This window comes from Lygodium microphyllum, chromosome 17 (genome assembly GCF_053477565.2).
Source record: "Lygodium microphyllum isolate KBCC chromosome 17, Lygodium_microphyllum_v1.1.10, whole genome shotgun sequence".
Lineage (NCBI taxonomy): Eukaryota > Viridiplantae > Streptophyta > Polypodiopsida > Schizaeales > Lygodiaceae > Lygodium > Lygodium microphyllum.
In genome coordinates, this window is record NC_141151.1 from 10,520,438 (window position 1) to 10,541,483 (window position 21,046).

A 21,046-nucleotide genomic window follows, 5' to 3' on the forward strand; every position below is an offset into this window, starting at 1 on the left:
TCTTGTCTTGCCTAAATTGAGTTCCGGATGCCCGAGATATAAGAAAAAATGAGAAAACATGCACAAAAAAAACGTGAGTTGACTGTGGGGCATGCTGGTTATGTTGAGGATAAGGGGGCAAATGGGGGCATACAAGGTGCCCAATGAAGCCAAGGAACACCTATAAAGAGCCTATGAGGGCCGGGGAGAGGCGGGAGATGAAATCTTACCTCAGGGGGAAGAAGTCATGGTTGGCATTGAAGCTCCAAGCTTTAAGTCTTCAATCCAGGCTGAAGTAGTGCTGGGCCAAGCTCCATGACCAAGCTCTAATCTAAAGCTCTAATACCAGTTGAAAGGTGAGAAGGATCGAAGCTTGCTTGGAAGTGAGCTATGGTGGAGAGCAAGAGCAAGAAGAGAGAGAGATACAAATGGGAACTCCAATAGTCACAATGTGTGACTAGGCCTTTATTTATTCAAATTGTGACTAAAAGAATAAAGAATAAAGTGATGGTGATGAATGTCCGCCACCTGCAGTGTGCAGTGGTGGGTACTGTTAGTGTAGTAATACATGGGCGGCTAGGTAGAAGCACATTTACCCCCAACACTTTGGACTAGGTTTCTTGCTAGCTTTTGTGGATTTTGCATTTGCAATCTGGGTAGAGTGTTGCATGCTTTATGCTTGGTATGGTTATGCTTAGCAACATTGTTATTCCACTATCACTCTTAAGAGCCAACTTACTCACAATTGTTTTCTTAGGCCTTTTCTTTGAGTTTTCTTCCTTATGATTGAACCACTTAAAGACTTGCATCTCCCTTTTTACTCTAGGATCTACTAAGAGTATTTATTTAATAAGCCTTTTCTTTGAGTTTTCTTCCTTATGATCGAACTACTCAAAGACTTGCATCTCCCTTTTTGCTCTAGGATCTTCTCAGAGTATTTAATGGGATTGGATTGTTTGCTTGAAGTTGAAGCCTAGAACCTTCTTTGAGTTTCCTTTTGTAAAAACCACTCAAAGACTCACACCTCCCTTATTACTTTGGAATATATTAAGAGTATTAAATGGGATTGGACTGTTTGCTAGAAGTTAAAACTTGGAACTACTTACTTGGGGAAGACAAGAGGAACCAAATCTTGGTTTCCATCCTCAAAATAGCTTCACTTATTGTCTCAACTCCAATTAGATTGAAGGGACTGAGGTAACAATTGCTTTACTTGAGTAAACTTTGCATCTAGGGCAATTGAGATACATATATGCTGTTCACACCACCCAAGGAACCTTGGGCCACCTTGGTGTCCTTGTTGGGGTCTTGCCTTTTTGGACACTTGGAAGCCATATGACCTAGTGTCATGACCTATTCCTCACCCACATCCCCTTCCTAAAACTATTATAAGGATGGTTCAATAGTGTAATGATCTCATTTCCTTCTTCATCATAAATCAAGTAACAAATAGTGTAAACTTCTTGGTTGGTAGGTTTCTTTGTGTAATGTGCATAAACATATAGTAGGGGAGGTAGTGCTAGTAGCGATGATAAGGGTGCACCTCTTTCAAAAGGAAATCCTCTATTTGTTGGGCAAGTGCTGTTGGCATAGAGATTAGGATGGGGGAATCACCTACGTGATTTGCAAGAGGATTTGTTGGGTGGCCATTATTGGCATAGAGATTAGGGCATGGAAATCTCCCATGTACTTTGTGGACAACAACATTATGTTGATTGGATCATCGGCAGTTTTGGTACCATCACCTCAAATTAGTCTTCGAACCAAGCTCTACTCTTTTCTTGACAATCCTTCGAACAACAACATCATGATATTGTTCACAACTTTTCCATTGCCTCAAAGTTAGACTTTGAACCTTGCTCTACTCTTACATTGTTATCATTCACAATGGTTCCATCAACTCACATTAGTCTTTGAACCTTTTTTTTCCAAAATGCGATGTTTTGTAATTCAAGATTGGTTTTGAACCTTGCTCTACTCTTCTCTTGGCAGCCCTTGGAATAACTTAACCTCATTCGGAGTCATTACCTGGCTAGGTGTAGACGTTGAAAATATCGTGCTTGCCTTATCCAGTGACAGTATCTTGCTACTCATTTGTTACTCATCAACCATTGAGGCACCTTACAGTCGAAACGAGAGAGAGAGAGAGAGAGAGAGAGCGAGGATGTTGAGAGCGGTACAGCAACATTGGCCTCAGCTACCTTCCTCTTCATCATCACCGTCATCATTGTCACCATCTTCCTCGTCGTTGTCATCATGCTGCTGCACAGGGGCTTGCGCTGACTGGAAGCAGGATCGTCTGCTGTCCAGCTCATTCTTCTCGCTGGCTTCCGTCTCTTCTTCCTTGGAAGCCATGGAAGCACTGGCAGGGCGCTTGCCAGCATCATCACCAGCAACCACATTCAGGGCCTGCCTCCGTCCGAGATCGACCGCCACGATCCAGGCTTCCCTCACACAGTCTCCCGTCCTCTGGGCCATCCGCACTTGCACCTTCTATGCTCTCCTTCAGTTGGGCATTGCAGGCGGCACTGTTGGAGCTGCTGAAGGTATGCTTATGGGATCCTTATTGATATGTGAGTTAAGACTTGACATGGCAGAAAAGCTGGTCTGATTATAGCTTATTAGAAACACTCTCGCTTTTGGGGATTGTGCACATGTTAGTGATCTTGATTAACCCTAATCATTGTTTCTGCCAGTGTGGAGTCCAGATGGAAAACACGCGGAGGGGGCTTCCAAGTGGCTTCAGGGTCTTTTTGGCAACAATGGAGGTAAAAGCTTTCACCTAGAATCATCAAAGTAAGAAACATTTTAACCACTGTTCGGGTGTCCTGCCCAAAAGAAGTAAGCTGTAGGGTTCAAGGTCTATTGCATCTTCTGGTTGATGGTAGTTACAAGTTGTTGCTACTTTTTGAGTTGATGCTCCACATATTGAGCAGAAAGCACCAGGAGGCTCTGTTTGCTGCTGCCAAATGTTGCTGGGAATAGATTCTAATCAAGGCTCTAATTCTACATTGCTGCATGTACCGGCAGAAACAAGTGTAGACACTCTGGTTGAAACCGTGGTGGTGAAGATACACTTTATAGTGCACATTTTATGAAAAGTCATTGGAAAGTAAGTACACACATAGAAACGTTTTAAGTTTTACTTCTTTCCTCTAGCTATTGTGAGTATGGATGGTAAGGATTTTCCTCAAAGTTCAAGATAATGACCTAGAGAGCGATTGAAGATTTGTGAGTCAACTCGAGCTAACGTTTTCTCAAGCTGGTTATGTTCTTGACACGAGACATTTAAAGGTGGATCGAAGGTCTTGAGCAAATTTGGAATGCTACATGGTTTTTGCTAGATATTGATTTGACAAAACAAGGATGTGAAGCTTTATAGTTGTGTATTGAGGCAGATCAAGACATCATCATTGCATAAGAGGCAAAGTGATATTGAAGAGGGATCCTGTCTTCCAGCCTTGTTTTGAGATTAGGGTACCAATCCCTTAGAGCTTTCAATGAGGGGAAGTTGGTGCAAAAGGAATAGGGTCCAAGGGAGGTTGGCTTGGTGGTTTGGTGAGACATCTCAGAGTATTCTTGTGTGCTTTTGAATGCCAAGCTTTCTTGATCAAGGTTCAGGTGTCAGTAGAGACTACCTTGCTAACAAATGCAGGGGCAGACTCAGAGGAATGCAAATAGTATGCCATGCAAATAACACAATCTACTGAATGCTCAATGAAAATGGAGTATAGAGGTGAAGATGACACAAGTGGTCTTGAACCTCCATGTCTCAAGAACCAAGGAGAGATGAGCTGAGAGTGATGTTGCGGATGTTGAGAACAGATCCGAGAGTGTGTCATACTTCAGATGGATCCCAAAGTGCAGCAGCAACAGTAGTCCATCAGAAATGATGATGATGTGGGTAGTAGTCCTGGGAATGAAATGCAGTCCTCTAGGATGTGCAGGCTGCAGCAGGGAAAATGTAGGTTGCAGTTGTGGCATGGCAGATTAGTAGAGCCATAGTCTGGAACAGTTGGCAATGATCTCTGTGGGCTAGTGATGTTCTCCAGGGCAGGGTGATAGGCTGGACTATAGGGAGGCACCTCCATAGGCTGGGCAGCAGCTCCTTCAAGGAGTATGGGTGGCTGGAGAGTGGGTGATGGCTGATGGCTGAAAGCAGAGTGACATTAGTGAGTAGGGATGAAATAGGATGCCCCACAACATGTCCTTTTATTAGGGATTTTTGGGCACTTGTCCCACCTAATAAATATAATGTCTCTTTCATGAATAATTCTTAGGCTTGATGCATGAATTTTGCGTAAATGCAAGCCTCTTAATTTAGTGGCTCAACTACATTCACTTCATCAGCCAAATTTGGTTTATTGATATTGGGACCTAGATATTCTTTTTGATCAATATGTATAGAGATTTCATATCTAGGTTTGTTTAATTTCATCATTGGTCAACGACTTATTGTTAGTGCTTGACATTCTTCAAAAGTTGTTCTTTTAGTCTTCAATGTTGGTGCACAATTAGGAGCTCGATTCTCTTAGAATGAGAGACAAAATGTGGAAGTGTAACACAAGATCGAGCATTATAGAGATGAAACACAAAACACATGAAAGATTAAAGAAAAAAGTAGGTCAATCGAATTGAGTCCACTAGTGTGCAACCAAAGCAAGTATTAAAACCATCACCATATCAAGAAGGAAGCAAGAACAAAGCAGCCTCTCTTTGTATCCAAGATCAAGGATCTCACAGCCAAGGACATCTACAATGGAACAAAGAACTACAAAGGATCCCGGAAAGTGTAGGCCTTGCACAAGTATGGACACCCCAGGTGAGGCAAAACAAGTGACCCTAAAGAAAAGGCACAACCCAAGTATGGATGCTCCAAGAGAGGAAATGCAAGTGCCTCAAAAGAGTGGCCACTCGGTCTCTTAAAACACGAGGTGCAACAGTGATCTCTAACTTGAAAGTGATGAAAGGACTTTGTGGAATCTTGATATTGGAGTTGGCACAACATGGTGAAGTGGTTGCTTAGCCTCTCTCTGCTCATATGTGGAACACCGAAGGGAACATAGTGTGCACCATGGACACTCTAGCATAGGCCTCTGCTGGATACACCTCGGAGAATCTCAATGAACTTGAGTCACCGCCAATAGGCCAAGTGTAGGAAGAATATGTACAAGGCATTGTGCACCAAAGTCACATGAGCTCTTGATACAACTCACCATGTCCTATGGTTCCCTCATATACACAACTATAGGAAGCATAAGTACAAGTATACATGAACTTGGAGACAATACATCATCCAAGATTTCTCTCATTAGCCCTCTCTACAATAGAGGCCCAAAGAACATCTAGATGTAAGATTGTGAATCCTGACTATTGAGCCACTAATGTTAGGTTTTGCACATAATGAATGTGCATTAGCCCCTAATTATTTCTTTTCAAAACAGCCCCAAAAAGCAATCAGTGCTGAATTACCAAAAATAAATGGCCTATTTTTGAGAGAATAGGATGAATGTACCAAACTCCTCTATAAATAGAGTTTGTGCTTGTGTGTCCTTTATCCCTCATCATGATCACAGTCAACCTCTAGCAATCAGCCCTCTCTCCCTCCAATTGCTGCCCACACCTCACCCGGAGGACTTAATCAGTCGGTGGATGATCATCCGGCTGCTGCCTACTTGTCCATGAGGTCTACATCAGCTGGTGACCAGATTTGAAGCATTCTGTTGTGTATCTTCTTCATCTACTGGCTGCCTTGCTGCCCGTGACATCTGTCCACACTAGGCAGCTGATTCTGCACGTCTCCCACTGCTGCATCTGACATCATCCAGGCCACTTAGCTGTTCGGCATCATCTACTGGCTATCAACTTCACTCCAGCCCCTAGGTTCCACTGTTTGGAGGTTACTGCCACAGCCATGTTTTCACATCAGGCAGTTCAGCCTGCTGCATCATCCGGGAGTGCTGATGTATATGAATATTGGACTGCATGCACTGCTGTATCTTCATCATCTACTTGGCACCCTACTTCCCACGACATCTGTCCACACAGGGACCTGATTCTGCACACTCCCACCGCTGTGTTTTGCATTATCCAGGCTGTCCAGCTTCTCAGCATCATCTGCAGGCTGCTGACTCCACTTGAGCCCTGTGTTTTGCTGTTCAGAGGTCTTCATCTGCTGCCATAGCTGTCTTTTTTTGCATCAAGCAAGCTGCCGTGCTGTTCATGTCAGCATACTCCGTGTGTTCTACAGACTGGACTGCGCCACTGCCACTGCCATCATCCAACATCATTAGAGTACTGTGGACTATTGTTGCTGTGTTTCAGGATCCATCTTGAGTACGACACTTTGATATCATCTTCAAATACCTTTGCTCCGGTCTGAGAGACAAAGATGTCCAAGCCTCCCCCCACCCGCCCTGCCCGATTGTATCACCTTTACCATGATTTATTCACAATCATTCAGCATTTTATAGATTGTGTCCTCCCTGCTGTCACACACTTAGCATTTTTTGTGTTTGCCATACCATTTCTTTACATTGACCATCACCGAGTTTACAATTCCATGTAGAAACACTGTAAGAGGATTCAGGAACCGATATGGAAAGATCCTGTGTCATTTTGATGAGACTATCAATATGCCCTCTCTACTTGATCACGTGTGTTGTCTCTGGCCAAAAGCATGTAGGGATAGAATCTCAAAGACTAATATAGATTTTTTTCAAATTGTAATTAAAAAACTCATTTTGTATATTTAATCTTGTAAATTTTACTAAATATAATACCCATTCTTTTGAACTTTTGAACCCATGTGGTATCTTACATGTTCTATAAGGTGGACTCCTTGGGGGGATATACTAGATTTAAAAAGATTTCAACTTGGGTTGAAGAATTTAGGTGAAACAATGAGAAAGAGTGTCACCTTGTATGATGCTTGGGTGCTGTCTCACTATACCTATTGTCAGTAAATTAGCAATAACTTGAGCTTTTGATATTAGATCAACAAACTTTTTGATTCAAATCGAAGCTTAAGATCCCTCTTTGTAAGGGGCTATCAAGTTCTCAATATGTATTAGTACAGAATTTTTTGTAATAGGATCTTCAATGCTAAATAGAAGTTTTCTACACCCTATCCACAACCTGTAAGTGCCCTGTTTGAACTTGTGGGAGTTTCCTGTGTGAGAATAACCCTTGTAAACTCTTGTAGCAAGCTGGAGAGGGTTATGGGACATTTGTAGGGATCAAGAATGACCTGTAAAATGTTGGGTACCTGTTGTATAAACATGTGAAATTGTTACCACCTATAGGTATCTAGAGAACATGAGGATGCCCTGCACCTCTTCCAATATTATTCATATGGAACTTCAACAACCTGTAGCTCTCTAAATTGGATTGATCACTATTGTACTATTGTCAAGCTCTATCAATTGGGCCATAGTTGTCAAGTATGAAAAGTACGATACGGTACAGTACGACAAAATACGGTACTAAATGGTACCTTAAGATTTTATAAGGTACGGTACGATATTAGCACGAAAAAAAATTAACTTCATTTTTTTAAAAACTATAAATAATAGAACACATGTTTAAAGTAAAACTAGCAGTGCCATTACAAAATATACTGAATACATGAGGCAAAAAGTCCTCGCAATCACATGCAAGCAGCTAACATGCGGGCAATGGTACAGTGTACTGGATACATCATACAATCATCAATGAGTGAAACTGGATACAATCATCAGTATAGTACTAAGTAGATATAAAAAGGTGAGACTCGAGAGAGCTGAGGCCTAGAGGCTAGGATGACTCATGAGGCATCACTATCATCATCATCATCATCATCATCATCATCTGAGTGCTCATCAAGAGAGTTTGAAGATGACTCCTCGTCATCGAATGATGAGGCACTCTCATACTCATCCTCATTGATAAGGTTACCATCATCATCAAATGACGGCTCCCTAGGGAATGACAGTCTAACTATAAGCAAGGGGAAATGTCATCATCAGGGACTGGACGAGAGCTACTAGAGCCCCGCCTCATATATGTCTGCAAACCACGTGAACCACCCCTCGTCGATCTTGGAGGGTGCCGAATGACCATGCCCTGCTAGCAACTCGAACTCCTCGCTCACAAGCACGCTGACTACAAGTGTCACGGGTATTTGCTGCTATGAGCTCTCTATAGAGCTCTGCAAAGATCTTCTCCTCATCGACCTCTTGATGTACACTCGCAAGAGTGTCGCCTGCCAACTTGAATGTATCAACATTCACCTACATTATGCACATAAGATAATAGATTATAAATACTAAATTGTTGAGTATAATACTATAAAGTAACAAGTTGAAACCAACAAATTTAAAAATTAAACTTAACTTATCATTTTATGGTTAGGTGTTTACCTGCTTTGGACTACCCATACTCATCATGGCCTTCATCATGTGTAAGTTAGTGCAGCATTAGACTAGCCGCTCTAACTATCGTGTGCTTAGACGATTGCGAATCTTCGTGTGAATGAGAGAATAGGCACTCCAGTTTCTCTCACATGCATCCGAAGAGCAATCCTGCGCAAGGACACTCATGGCCAAGGGTTGAAGAGTCTTCAGCGCATATCCAAAATTTTGCCACCAAAATAGAGGCTTTACAAGTGACTCCCTTCTCCAACAAGTGGGAGAAGAAAATGCCACATGTCCTCTCTGATCTGCATAGCATCCAAGCTCCTCTAGGATTGTGTTGTGGTCATCTATGGGGACCACAAGAGTCAAATATGCAAGCGGATCTGACCGGAGCTCTCTGTCATCCATGATCGCCGGCGACTTGTAGGCAGGATGTACCAATGCTGCAAAAACATGGATGGGCCCATGCATTCATGCCCATCTCCTCTTTGGTATCTCTATGATGTATGCACGTTGAGAATTTGTGATCATCGTACAAGCCCGTACCTCCACCAATGCCGCTATGAAGAAGTGAACGAGAAGGCCCATGGTGGACCCCTCGCAATCAGTCATGTGCAACACCCTATATAAGGGAGTCACGGCAATCACAATGGCACGGACTTTCTGTGAAAACTGCTCATCAAGGCACAGCCACTGCATGGCTTTCGCCTCCTCTGTCTCATGCTCATCCCACTCATTCCATAGAGTGGACACCATTGTTTGGCATAGGGCGGACCGCACCTCATAAAGCTGCTCCAACAATAACCACATATAAGCAAACCGAGTTGAAGAAGGCTTCTTCAACTCAAGTTTGCTATGCTTGCGATACATCGCAAGTACCTTCACCTTCACCGTGAAAAAGGTGACAACAGATGTAGCCTTGTGTACCACCCTCTTCGCCCATTTTAGCTTTCCGATGTCCTCTATGAGCAAGTCCAAACAATGACTTGCACATGGAGTCCACACGATCGAAGGAAACTCGGCCTCAAGCAAATGGCCCATGCGCCGACAATTGGTTGCATTGTTGGTCACAACTTGCACCACATTCAACGGGCCCACCTATAAGCACATCATACATGGCACAAATTATAAAAGCTTCGGGGAGAGATGAATCATGAATCATGACTTGAAAATTCTAATTATGATTCATGAATAATGAAAGCAACTTTAAAAAGACAATGTGGATCTCAATGATAGCTCGCCGAATGTAGCGGTAGATGAATGGGCCGGTTGTTTTTCTTCCCCTCTTGCCGGTGTCTACGGCCCGCAAAAAATATGTGCCAAGTGGACATGAAACGAGTATGTTGATAATACCCCGTTTCTTATGGTCACTTCATCCATCGGTGAGAATGGAGCAATCGTATTTCGTCCATGCGGTCGGAATAGGATCAAGGGCTTTATCAATCCTCTCCTTCTCTTCATCAATCTTCTTCGTCCTCATATCATTGTATGAGACGCCGCTCCATCCTTCACATGGGCCCACATTGGCGATGGTTCTAACCATCTTCTTCCATTGCTCATGCTTTAGGATGTTGAATGCAAGATTGCACACGATCACCGTGCGTGCAATCTCAACATCGGCTTGTCGTTGCCTTTCTCTAAGAAAGTCAACTGATCCACGTGTATGACCAGGAGCTTGAGAGAGAGAGGATTGTCTCTCCGGTACCGCATGAGCCTCTAACCTTTGCCTTTTGCCAATGCCGGAGCCCGAAGCGGATGCGGAGTCGGCACCACCAATGGTGGAGGCCTCACCCGCATTGGTCGAAGATAGGCTCACATTTGAGGCTTTCTCATGTGCATAGGTGTAGATGCTACCGCCGCTACCAATCTGCCACCTCCTCCTCTAGTGGATCCCCCTCTCATCTTGGCGAGAATCTCATCCGCAATGTGTTGAGGGATCGACTTGCATGGAGTGACTTGCCCTCCCGTTTTGGAAAGATGTTAGAGAAGCCGGGTCGCACCACTTGTGTAGCTCTTCCTGCAATACTTGCATATCCAATTGTGGGAGTTGGACTTCTTTGTGTCCCTCTCCACATGGATGGCTTGCAAGTTGAAGGCCTCATGCTTCTCGCGTGTCATGGTGCCGAGGCGAGGCCTGAGGCCCGATGAAGAGGAGAGAGTCGAGACTTGTCACTCCGATGAGAGTAATGGCCATCAGAAAGTAGTAGGAGAAGAGATCTACATGAAAGCTCTCACAAGGAAGCTTGGAAAGAGGAAAGAGAACTCACCATTATTCTTTCATACCTTCTTCAAGATCCTCAAATTTAGTCTCGACTTACTATAGAGAACCTTAACTAGTCACGGTTTTAACTGTATCAAGTCCTATGACGAATTCTTGTCCTCCAATTACCCTATACCTAGTCTTGTAACAAGATCCACCATGAAAATGACCTTCCCATTGGATCAAAGATTTTCTTTGATACCAATGTAAATAAGCTAATTCCCACAACAAACTATAAAATTGGAAATACAAGAAAATGGACTAAATTGCCAAGAAACTACAGCCAAGGTGGCTAGGCTGAAATCATGTCACCATTTATGGTTGAGAATCAGTTGATGAGAGGTTGCAACATGGTATGCACCCCAATGCTATGATGGCCAAGAGTATGCATCCTCTTAGATGGTAGGAGGTTGAGACCTCAAACATGAAATGTTAGAAATGGCAAAAAGGATCCTTGGCAAGTTACAACTTAGCCTTTTTATACTTAACCTTAGTAGGCTAAATATTGGCTAAGGCACTAAGGCATTTTTACTCTATTACACATGGCAATAGCATACTAAACTAATCAAAGAGTCGTGAAATACAAGGGCAAAAATAAACCTGTGTTTCTTTCACTGAGGTGCAAGTGAAAATAAAAAATGGATTGCAATAAAAGGAAAGAGATAGCGATTTTACCCCTTTTGCAACAGTGACTTGCCACGTTATCACAAGTATTTTTCCACTTACCATCCATACGATCTTCTCATTGAATACGAAAATGATCATCCAATCAAGAAAAGTATGCTTAGAGCGTTAAATGATAGCATTCCACTAGTGTATTACATCAAATGGATTCAAACATTCCATGGCCATGATAATAGAAAAAGCATTACTTCAAATAGCCCTAGGTAAGCTCTATATACTGTCCAATCAAGAAAATGTATGAAGGATTACTGTAATCCCTCTTCAACAATTGGAGAGGCCAAGCAAGAGGATTAAAGAGTGTAAAGACTTAATGAAATCTTGATAATAGATGAAGGTGGTTGTTGAAGTTGAAATTGGCAATCCCTCCTTGTCCAATCACTAATTCATGTGTGCCTCTTGTTGTAATTGATCAAGGCTAATCAAATTCAGTGATAGAGATCTGAATCCTCGATTAGAGTCTTCGATAATGGTTGTTGTAACCCCCAATCCTTTGCTGTAAGCTTTGTTGATGAAGAAGTATTAGGAATTTGAAGCAATGATTAAATATTGAATGTTATCCTTGTTCAAAAGAGTGAGATACCCCAAGACCCTTCCATAGATCAACAATGTTGATCAAGGTTAAGTGGAATAAACCTCCCCTTATATCCCCTTATATCCCTAAAGTGATTAAGCTCAAAAGCCCCATGAATAGGAGCACAATAGACCAGGATCTCATATATGTTTGATGATGCCTTGTTATAATGGAGGTCAAGATAGAATATATCTCATCAAGTCTTGATGAAATGATGAAATCTTAGCCTATCCTTGAAGTATAATAATGAAGAGGTTCCTTGAAGTGATTAGAGGACAAAAGCCCTTTGAAATGATTGAACCTATGTTGCCCTATTTATTGCAGCCCTAGAAGAAGGATGATCAAGTTTTAATGATGAAGGTATAGAGCAAGGCTTGAGGAAGGCTTAGAGATGCCTTAATTCTTGGGAGAGCAAGATCGAGATGCTTGGAAATGCTTCAAAAATGAAATGTTAAACTGATGCCCTGAATCTCAACAAAGAGAAGAGAGATCCACCACTACTAACCTCATGAAGCTTGAAAAGAAGGCTTCAACCTTGTTGATTCTTCATACTAGAGTGTAGAAGCAATTCACTTGAAGCCTTATGTGAAGCATCTCATGAAAAATAACCAAGAAAAGACCATAGTAAACATGTCGAAAGAGATGGTGCAATCTACAATGAGGATGTTGCAGTCCACGTAGCACAGATGGCAGGATGTATGTGCTAACTTGTAGCAAATGACCTCATGAATAAAGCTCTGTATAGCCATGCTCAGCATCAAGAAGCATGGGAAGAAGATTGAAGCTCAAACCATCCATGGAACTTGAAGAAACTTGAAGAAGAAGAGGAAAATAAGGGTTTCTAGGAAAAGTAACCACAATTTTTCAATCTTCTCCAAACTCTATGAGTGCCACTTTGTTTAGGTTGCTCCAAAATTGGTTTTCAAAGAGGTCACAACCTATTAAATAACGAGAAGTTAGCAATTTCTTCAAGAATCTTGTTAGTGAATGACCACCAAAAATATCATGGTTTATTGTAGTGGACCTTGCCTAGTCAAGGTTACAATAACTAACTAGGCCTTTGACTAAATCTAATTGCAGTTCTATGTCCTAGCCTTTGTAACTAAATCCATGGTTGAAAATGACCATAAACATGATCTAACCTATTGCTCTAATACCAATATGTAAAGAAAGCCTACTCTAATTGAAATTAAACTAACAATTAATATCAAGAAACATGGAAACTAAATAGAAAACACTAGATATGGCTATCCTATGGAGAAATTCTTTCATTAATCCATGAAAAAGTGGATCCATAGTTGCTACAAGAAAATACAAGTTGACAACTAATGCTGAAACTAGAGCTAAGCTGAAAGTGCTTAGTAAATTGTCAAATGAGCCAAAAGTGTTTACAATGCCATTTAGGCTTTTTTTATACTCCTCTTGTAATGCTCTAAATCTCTCTCTCACCAAGTACAATTGTCTTTCTTATAGTTAATAATGGTCTTCTAAATAATCCCTGGCAAGCAAATTTTTTGTATTACACTCATTCCTTTATTTTCCCTAAGTGTGCAAAAAGTTTGAAGTTAAATCCCATACCCTCTAGAAAACTCGTTGTGGAACTGGCAAATGAAAGGGAAACAATGTCAACTCAATCCATTAGCCATGTCTAGTTTCTAGTAGGGAAAGAGACCATGATAACAAATTTTTGAGTCATGCCTTTAGAAATTTATGACTGCCTATTAGTAATGGAATGGTCAGTATCCAATCAAGCAAAAATACACTATGGGGGGAAAGGTTGGGTTATATTAAAAATCTTTTCAAAAGAATGGTCCCATCACAAGGGAAAACATGCAAACCTAAGATTCAATTAGCCAAGGATAGTCAAATTTTGAAGGGATTAAGAAAAGGACTCAATGTTAACCTGGCCAAACTCAACAAGGTTGAGGATACCAGGAATAAGAAAACGAGTCTTTATGGTTAAATGAATTCACTAATATCTTTCTTGAGGAATTAACAGAGTTACCTTTTGAAAGCGATGTGGATCATGAGATCAAATTGGTTCGTGGAGCTGAAACAATAGTAGCAAGAAGGCCCTACAAAATGTCCAAGGTTGAGGCAATCGAGTTGAAGGAGTAGTTAAAGCAATTTGCTTGACCAAGGATTTATTTATCCTAGCAACTCTTCTTGGGGTACTCTTGTTCTATTCTAGAAGAAGAAGGATGGGACGCTATGTCATTACAAGGGCTTAAAACAAGTTACCATCAAGAATAAGTGTTTCATTCCCCAGACGATGAGCTATTGGATTGATTGCAAGGGGCAGTGATCTTTTCCAAGATCAATCTAAGGTCTTAATACTATCAAGTCTAGATAAATGATGATGACATACTAAAGACAACTTTCAACACTAGGTATGGCCATTATGAACTCACCATAATGTCTTTTGGATTGTGCTACTTTTAATAGGCTAGTTCAAAATAAGTTTTAGCCATATCTTAATGAATGTCTCCTCACATTTTTTGATGACATTCTCACCTATTCCAAGACTAAGGAAGATCATCCAGGTTATCTGTAGATTGTCTTGGAAATTCTTTGTGAGAACAAGCTTTTTACCAAGAAGGAAAAGTGTGCATTCTTTAAGAAGATTGAATACCTAGCCTTCATTGTCTTAAAGGAAGGCATATCAATGGACCTTGCTAAAGTCAATGATGTCCAAGTTGACCACCACCTCAGAGCATTAGGGAAGTTCGAGAATTTTACGGTCTTGCAAGGTGTTACATGATTTTACAAAGCAGTTTAAGCTCATCACTGATGCTAGCATCATGACACTAGGATGTGTTCTCACTCAAGAAGGACATTCGGTGGTGTATTCTTCTTGCAAGCTCAAGCCTTATGAGAAGAACTATGCTATGCATGACCTTGAACTTTTAATAGTCATTTATGTCTTGAACTTGTGGGGTCCCTATTTTCTTGGGAAAACATTCACTCTTGTGACATATGACAAAAGTCTCAAGTGGATTTTCATACAAGCTAATCTTAACGTGAGACAAAGGAGATGGATTGGGGTCCTCTAGGAGTTCGACTTTGAAATAAAGTTTTAACCTAGCAAGGAGAATATGGTAGCTGAAGTAGGAAATCCTTCCTAAATTCCTTATTGATGGAAGAACTAGCTAGCAAATGATTTCTTGCTAGGTCTAATTTCCATGTCTAGCAATCCCATTTTAGAGACTATAGCTATTGAAATTCCTAAGGACCTTGATTACCTTGAGCTAAAAAGATCCATCTAATCTAGGGAAGATAGCCAAAATACAAAGGCCAAGTTCAAGCCTTACCATATTGAGGGCAAGCTTCTATACTACCAAAACAGGTTGTGTGTATCCAATAGTTGTGACCTCAAATAGAAGATCCTATGGGAGATCCATGATAGTCTGATAGCTGGACATCATGGTTACATAAAAATTATAAATGTAGTAAGAAAAAGTTATCATTGACAAAGAGTGAAAGATGATGTACTAAGGTATGCTATTCAAAGTGGATAGGAGTGACGTTTGAAATCACCTCTAACAGTGAGATAGAGGCATGGATGTACTATTCTCCCTGTTACATGGCCATAACAAAGCCAGAGACAGAAGCAGAGATAGAGACAAATAGAGGAGCAGAGCCCGGCGCAGAAGCAAAAGCAAAGCATACAACAGAGAATCTATTCTTCTCTTATAGAGTCCCTACCCGAGGCATAGATAGAGTCTAAAGAGAATGATGATGACAGTGCAGAAGACGATTATGAAAGCAAATTGAAAGATTTTATTCAATCTGAAGAGGATATAAACGAGTGTGAAGTCCTAAAGGCTCTAGAAGCTAAAGATCCCATGCTATTAGATAGAAAGGCTTCGATGCCCTTTGGATTGGTTAATGAGTCGAAGTATATGCAAAATATCCATAAGAAATGGATTAAGCATAATAAGCCTTTCTTGAATAGTGCCTCTTGTCACCCAAATGTACCCTTCTTAAGAGAGGACGATGACTATGCACTTGCAAACAACCACCAGTCTTATAGCCCAACCAAAACTCTGATGGTTTCTGTTGTGTGACATTCCTGGAGGCATCCTCAGAAGATGAGTCATTGAGTCAAGAGATAATGAACTCTTCCATAAAATTTGAAATAGCCTTAATACCATTTCAGTATCCCAAAGAGTCAATCGAGTCTCCATGGAAAGGGGAAGTCAGTAAAAGTAGCATATCAGATGAGGCCACTTCCTTGAAGGAGTCAGATCTATACCCAAAGGCAGTTCGTAGGACTTTTATCCGCGAAGTGGAAGGTGAAAAGCAATTAACATTCATGGATACAGATGGTACTAAATATCACCTAAAGGTGGGTACTAGTATCCCAAAAGAGGAGCTGTCGGTCTTGCATGACCTTCTAAAGGAGAACTTGGAAGTGTTTGCATGGTTCTATAAAGATCTAAAGGGGATCGATCCCACGGGTGTGCTAGCATTACATTGACCTAGAGCCTGATGCCAAGCGAGGCAAAGATAGATGCATATAAATCCAAATTACTCAGCCCTTGTGAAAGCCGATTTGCTGAATCTCCTCGAAGCCGAGTTTATCTATCTAGTGGCCAATAGTGAATGGGTTTTGCCCATCTTAGTAGTACCTAAGAAGAATAGAAAGTTGTGAATATGTACGGACTTTCGAAAGCTGAACTCCAAGACAAAGAAATATAATTTTCCTATTTCTTTCACTGACCAACTGTTGGACATAGTGGTTGGACATGAGCTCTATTCCCTTTTGGACAGATTCAGTAGATACAACCAAGTCTAGATTGCTGAAGAAGATCAATCCAAAACAACCTTCACAATAGAATGGAGAATCTATGTCTATAAAGTAATGTTGTTTGGGCTCTATAATGCCATTGCTACCTTCCAATGAGTGATGATGGCTGCATTCCAAAATCATCTGCATGATTTTATTGAGGTATACCTAGATGAATTTCGTGTCTATAGCCTAATCCGTAAGCATTGGGGACACCTAGAGCAGTGCTTTGATAGATGTCGAGAGTATGGGATTTCTCTCAACCCAACAAATGCGACTTTAGAGTCTTTTTAAGAGTTTTGTTGGGCCACATTGTCTCTTCACAAGGGATAGGAATAGATCTTGCCAAGATCGAGAAGATTGCAGCTCTAAGAGCACCAACTAACATCAAACAGTTGAGGGGATTCCTTGGCCATGTGGGCTATTATAGATGGTTCATTGCACACTTTGTAACAAAAGCAGTCCCCTTGCACAAGCTCATGTGAGGAAAGATGCACAATTTACATGGACCACTGATTGTGACGAGGCGTTGAATACCTTGAAGCAGTGTTTGATTGAAGCACCCATTTGGCAACCTCCTAATTGGATGAAGGAATTCCATGTGCACACTGATGCATTAGTAGAAGGGTTAGGTGCAATCTTATGTCATAAAAGCTTTTTGAAGTTAGATCAATCTATCTATTATACAAGCTGAAAAGTAACTGATAAAGAAAGAAACTACATAGTGACGGAGCTCGAATGCCTAGCAATGGTATTTGCCTTGGAGAAGTTTCAACATTACCTATTGTCGATACACTTCAAATTCTACGTGGACCATAAAGCCCTGTCCTTCTTGGTGAACAAAGCAGATGTAAAAGGCCAAATGATGAGATGGGTCCATCTGTTCCAGGAGTTTGACTTTGAAGTGGCTACCAAGCTTGGTTGCTCCCATGTGTTGGGTGGCTGATCATTTGTCGCGAATCCCTTAGAGCAATGAAGCGAAACAGAATGACCCAGACCTCCATGATACTTCCTTGTTCCTTGTTAAAACTGTAACCCCATGGTATGCAAACATAGCCAACCTCTTGGCTACTCAATAGTATTCTCTTGGTATCTCTAGTCGCGAGAAGAAGAGGTTTTTATTGGAATCAATCCCCTACACCTTGTTAGGCGGTGCTCTGCACAAGAAAGGCAAAGATGAAGTGTTGAGAAGATGTATTACAGGAGATGCGATCAGGATAGTTCTAAAAGCATGTCATGACGAGCCTTGTGGGGGACACTTTGCAGGAGAAGCAACCACGAGAAAGGCTCTACTCGCTCGTAAGTTATCAGTGGCCAACCCTCCACAAGGATGCCTATGACTACTACGAATGTTGTGATGCTTGTTAGTGGACGGGAAAGCCTACGAAAACAAGTGCTATACCACTACATCCCATCCGTTCAAGAAGTGGGGGATTAACTTTGTGGGGTTGATCGACCCTCCAACCAAAAGGAAGTAGAACTTATACATTTTGGTTTGTATAGACTATCTCACAAAGTGGTGTGAAGCCAAAGCTCTAAAGTAGGATGATGGCATAACATGGCCTTGTTCCTGTAAGAGAACATCATCACCCATTTTGGTAGTCCCCTAGAGCTGGTCAATGACAAAGATACTCACTTCCTCAACAAGATTATGGAATGAGAGAATGAGAAGAAGAGGAAGGCAAGAAGGCATCATCCCTTGAGACGAGCTGTTCACCTCAGCAATTGAATGGCTATGGAAAACAAAGGATGAAGAAGCATGTGATCACCTATGAAACACATGGAACCACTCAAGCAACTATCTCAGCAACTTGATGATGCTCGTCTCATCAGCACCAGATGTAGCATAGAATCCTCCATGAGCCAATAAGAGGAGAAGGCTAGAACAACTCTTGAATATTGACATCCTCACTCTTTAGGTGTCGTCCATGTGCAGGATGGTATGCACTGGTTGGCCTTGGATGAGGCAAATGGCTCTTGGCAATCTGGAGGGAGATGCAAGTTTTTTTGGGTGTGAATGAGGCCCCTTTTTTTATCCATGTAATTTTGCTTAACTTCTATCGTTTGTCTTGTGCTTAATCCCTTGGGAAGAGTTTCTAATATTTTAACCTGAGATTTTACTTGTTAAGTGTGCACTCCTCAACATAAGGATTGATCATTGCGTTGAAGTGGTCAGTCAAGCAACTTTTTAATGTCCAATTCCTTTCATCAATAAGTCCATCTCCCATGTTAAAATGTGAATTTAATCACAATGTTAGGCTGGGAAAAAAGGATTTGTCATGACGATCTCCACAAATTGGTTTGTTAGAAGTCTGTCTCTCTCTTTTCTCTAAAGCATATGCACTTGAGTTGCTAAAGTTGACATTTATAAACTTCATGGAGCCAGGTCTCTGCGTAACAAATTTATACAGACTATATGTTGTCGTATAATTCTTTTTATAACTTCACCACAATCAAAACAATGAGGGATTGATAATGCAAACTGGCAGAACTGAATACATTTGAAATGAAAGGGACCTTTTTTGCTCCAGCTAAACAGAAGCTTTCAAGCCTTTCGGCCACCCTGCTGACAGATTCTTCAAGTTTCTCAAGCACTCCCACCAATGATTGACTGATTGTTTGCCTCTGGATTCTACCTAGCTCACAGTTTTGATTGTATGCATCAATCTGTGCCTGAACAACCCTTCTGAGGTACTTTCAAGAGCTCTACTAGTACCCTCCATGACAGAGGCAACAGAAGTTTCTTTGATACACCTTTTTTTTCAAGGTCATACATCTCATCCACCTGATCTATTTGATCATCCTGCAACAACACTGGAGCCCATTTTGATGGTAGAATTTGGGATGTCAGCCCCTCGGGGTAGAGCATTGGTGAAGAAATAGCCTGCCACGTGTACCCCTGCTGCCCCTGCTTTCCTCTCTCTCTCTCTCTCTCTCTCTCTCTCTCTCTCTCTCACACACACACACACGCATTTCAACTGGCTACCCTAGGTAAGCCCTTATTTTTTTAAAACCTATTGACCCAGGTTCAAATCTCTCATTCTCTATTCCCATGCTAAATGACCGTGGGGAATGTAGGAGTTGAATACCTCCTGGTCATCACGGGTTCAACTTAACTAATTGAGCTACACTTGTTTGGTGTGTGTGTGTGTGTGAGTTTTGCTTGCATTCTTGTCTGTTGAGGAAGTGAGGTTACTGCTTAGATATTCGATTGGCTTTAGTTATCTTAATTCAATGTGCAATTTCATTGAAGGTTCTTTTTGTTTCTCTTACCTTTGATAATAGTAGGCACCAAGCAACTGAAAAGAGTGAGAAACAAATGGCAGACAACAACAAAAGGCACCCTAAAACGGAAGTATCGTGTACCCACGAAGGCTGAAGGTCGTAGGCTGCTTCATGCCATTAGCTTACTTCTATCAGATGATGACACTTTTAGGGATGCAATGTCACACAAAGTAAGCTTTGAATTTCAGAGAGCCCTACTAGAAACGTGACTTTGTGCATGGTTTCTTGTGTTCATGGCTTCAACAGTGCAGGAATGTCAGACAGTGTTCACTTATCTTCATTCTTCCATTTGTAAATGTTTTCAACATGGCAGGGTTGTCAGATTCGTCGTGAAAACGCCCATGCAGAAAGTGTTTGCTGCAACAATGTGAGGGCTCTCTACGATGAGCTTCCAACTCTACATCTAGTCATTGAAATTACAGCATTCCCTGCAGGGTTTATAACTGAGGCAGATTATAAAAAAGCTGAGAAGATTGAGCAGCTCCTAAGGACAGGGAACTCCATCTGATTGTTGCCTACTTGCTACCTGCTCTCATTTCTGCTTCTACATCTAGTCATTGAAATTACAGCATTCCCTGCAGGGTTTATAACTGAGGCAGATTATAAAAAAGCTGAGAAGATTGAGCAGCTCCTAAGGACAGGAAACTCCATCTGATTGTTGCCTACTTGCTACCTGCTCTCATTTCTGCTTCTGGACTTATATCTTGTAAATACCTTGGTTCTTAAAAAGCATACTTCTTTCTGTAGGAAATGTTTTCTATGTCGACCCACTTGTATATAACTACCTCTTTGATTTGGATGTTTCATTGCTGATAAGTCTGAAGAAAAGCTGTTGAGAAAGTTTTAAAGTTTTGTGAGGTCCTTGCCTGTTTTTAGATTCTGTGCGGCTCCTTAACCTAGCAATGATACTGTGCTGTAATTTCATGTTGCTCTCCGGAGTTCGTCAGGATGATGGTCTTTAAGTATTCAAACGGGTATTTTGTTTGTTTCCCAAGGCGCCCCTGCCTTGGTTCAATGCAAGACACCAAAACAAATTAACACTCAAGAGAAAGCAAACAAGCAAGGACAATGGGAAAAGCTAAGGA

The 21,046-nt window shown here is 41.4% G+C and overlaps 1 protein-coding gene and 1 pseudogene across 2 annotated transcripts; one reads left to right on the forward strand and one right to left on the reverse strand.

The window, feature by feature from the left end:
• Nucleotides 1-2,021: 2,021 nt before the first annotated feature.
• On the forward strand, nucleotides 2,022-20,719 carry LOC148021562 (6,7-dimethyl-8-ribityllumazine synthase). 2 transcript variants are annotated; one of them, XM_087696988.1, is made up of 4 exons: nucleotides 2,022-2,525; nucleotides 2,676-2,747; nucleotides 19,962-20,131; nucleotides 20,275-20,719. In XM_087696988.1, the coding sequence occupies exons 1-4, from the start codon at nucleotides 2,144-2,146 to the stop codon at nucleotides 20,467-20,469; spliced, it is 819 nt and encodes a 272-aa protein (XP_087553114.1). In that variant the 5' UTR covers nucleotides 2,022-2,143; the 3' UTR covers nucleotides 20,470-20,719. The 2 variants fall into 2 exon arrangements, with proteins under 2 accessions (XP_087553114.1, XP_087553115.1); XM_087696989.1 differs by having other exon boundaries at nucleotides 2,023-2,525; nucleotides 19,965-20,131.
• LOC148021563 (uncharacterized) lies at nucleotides 9,547-10,490 on the reverse strand (annotated as a pseudogene).
• Nucleotides 20,720-21,046: the final 327 nt, after the last annotated feature.

What these genes read in the sequence shown, in the direction of transcription:
- LOC148021562 (XM_087696988.1), top strand. Translation starts at nt 2,144, where the DNA reads ATGTTGAGAGCGGTACAGCAACATTGGCCTCAGCTACCTTCCTCTTCA. An exon ending in TCTTTTTGGCAACAATGGAG is followed by an intron (nt 2,748 to 19,961) that starts GTAAAAGCTTTC and finishes CTTTGATAATAG; the next exon opens with TAGGCACCAAGCAACTGAAA. An exon ending in GGGATGCAATGTCACACAAA is followed by an intron (nt 20,132 to 20,274) that starts GTAAGCTTTGAA and finishes TCAACATGGCAG; the next exon opens with GGTTGTCAGATTCGTCGTGA.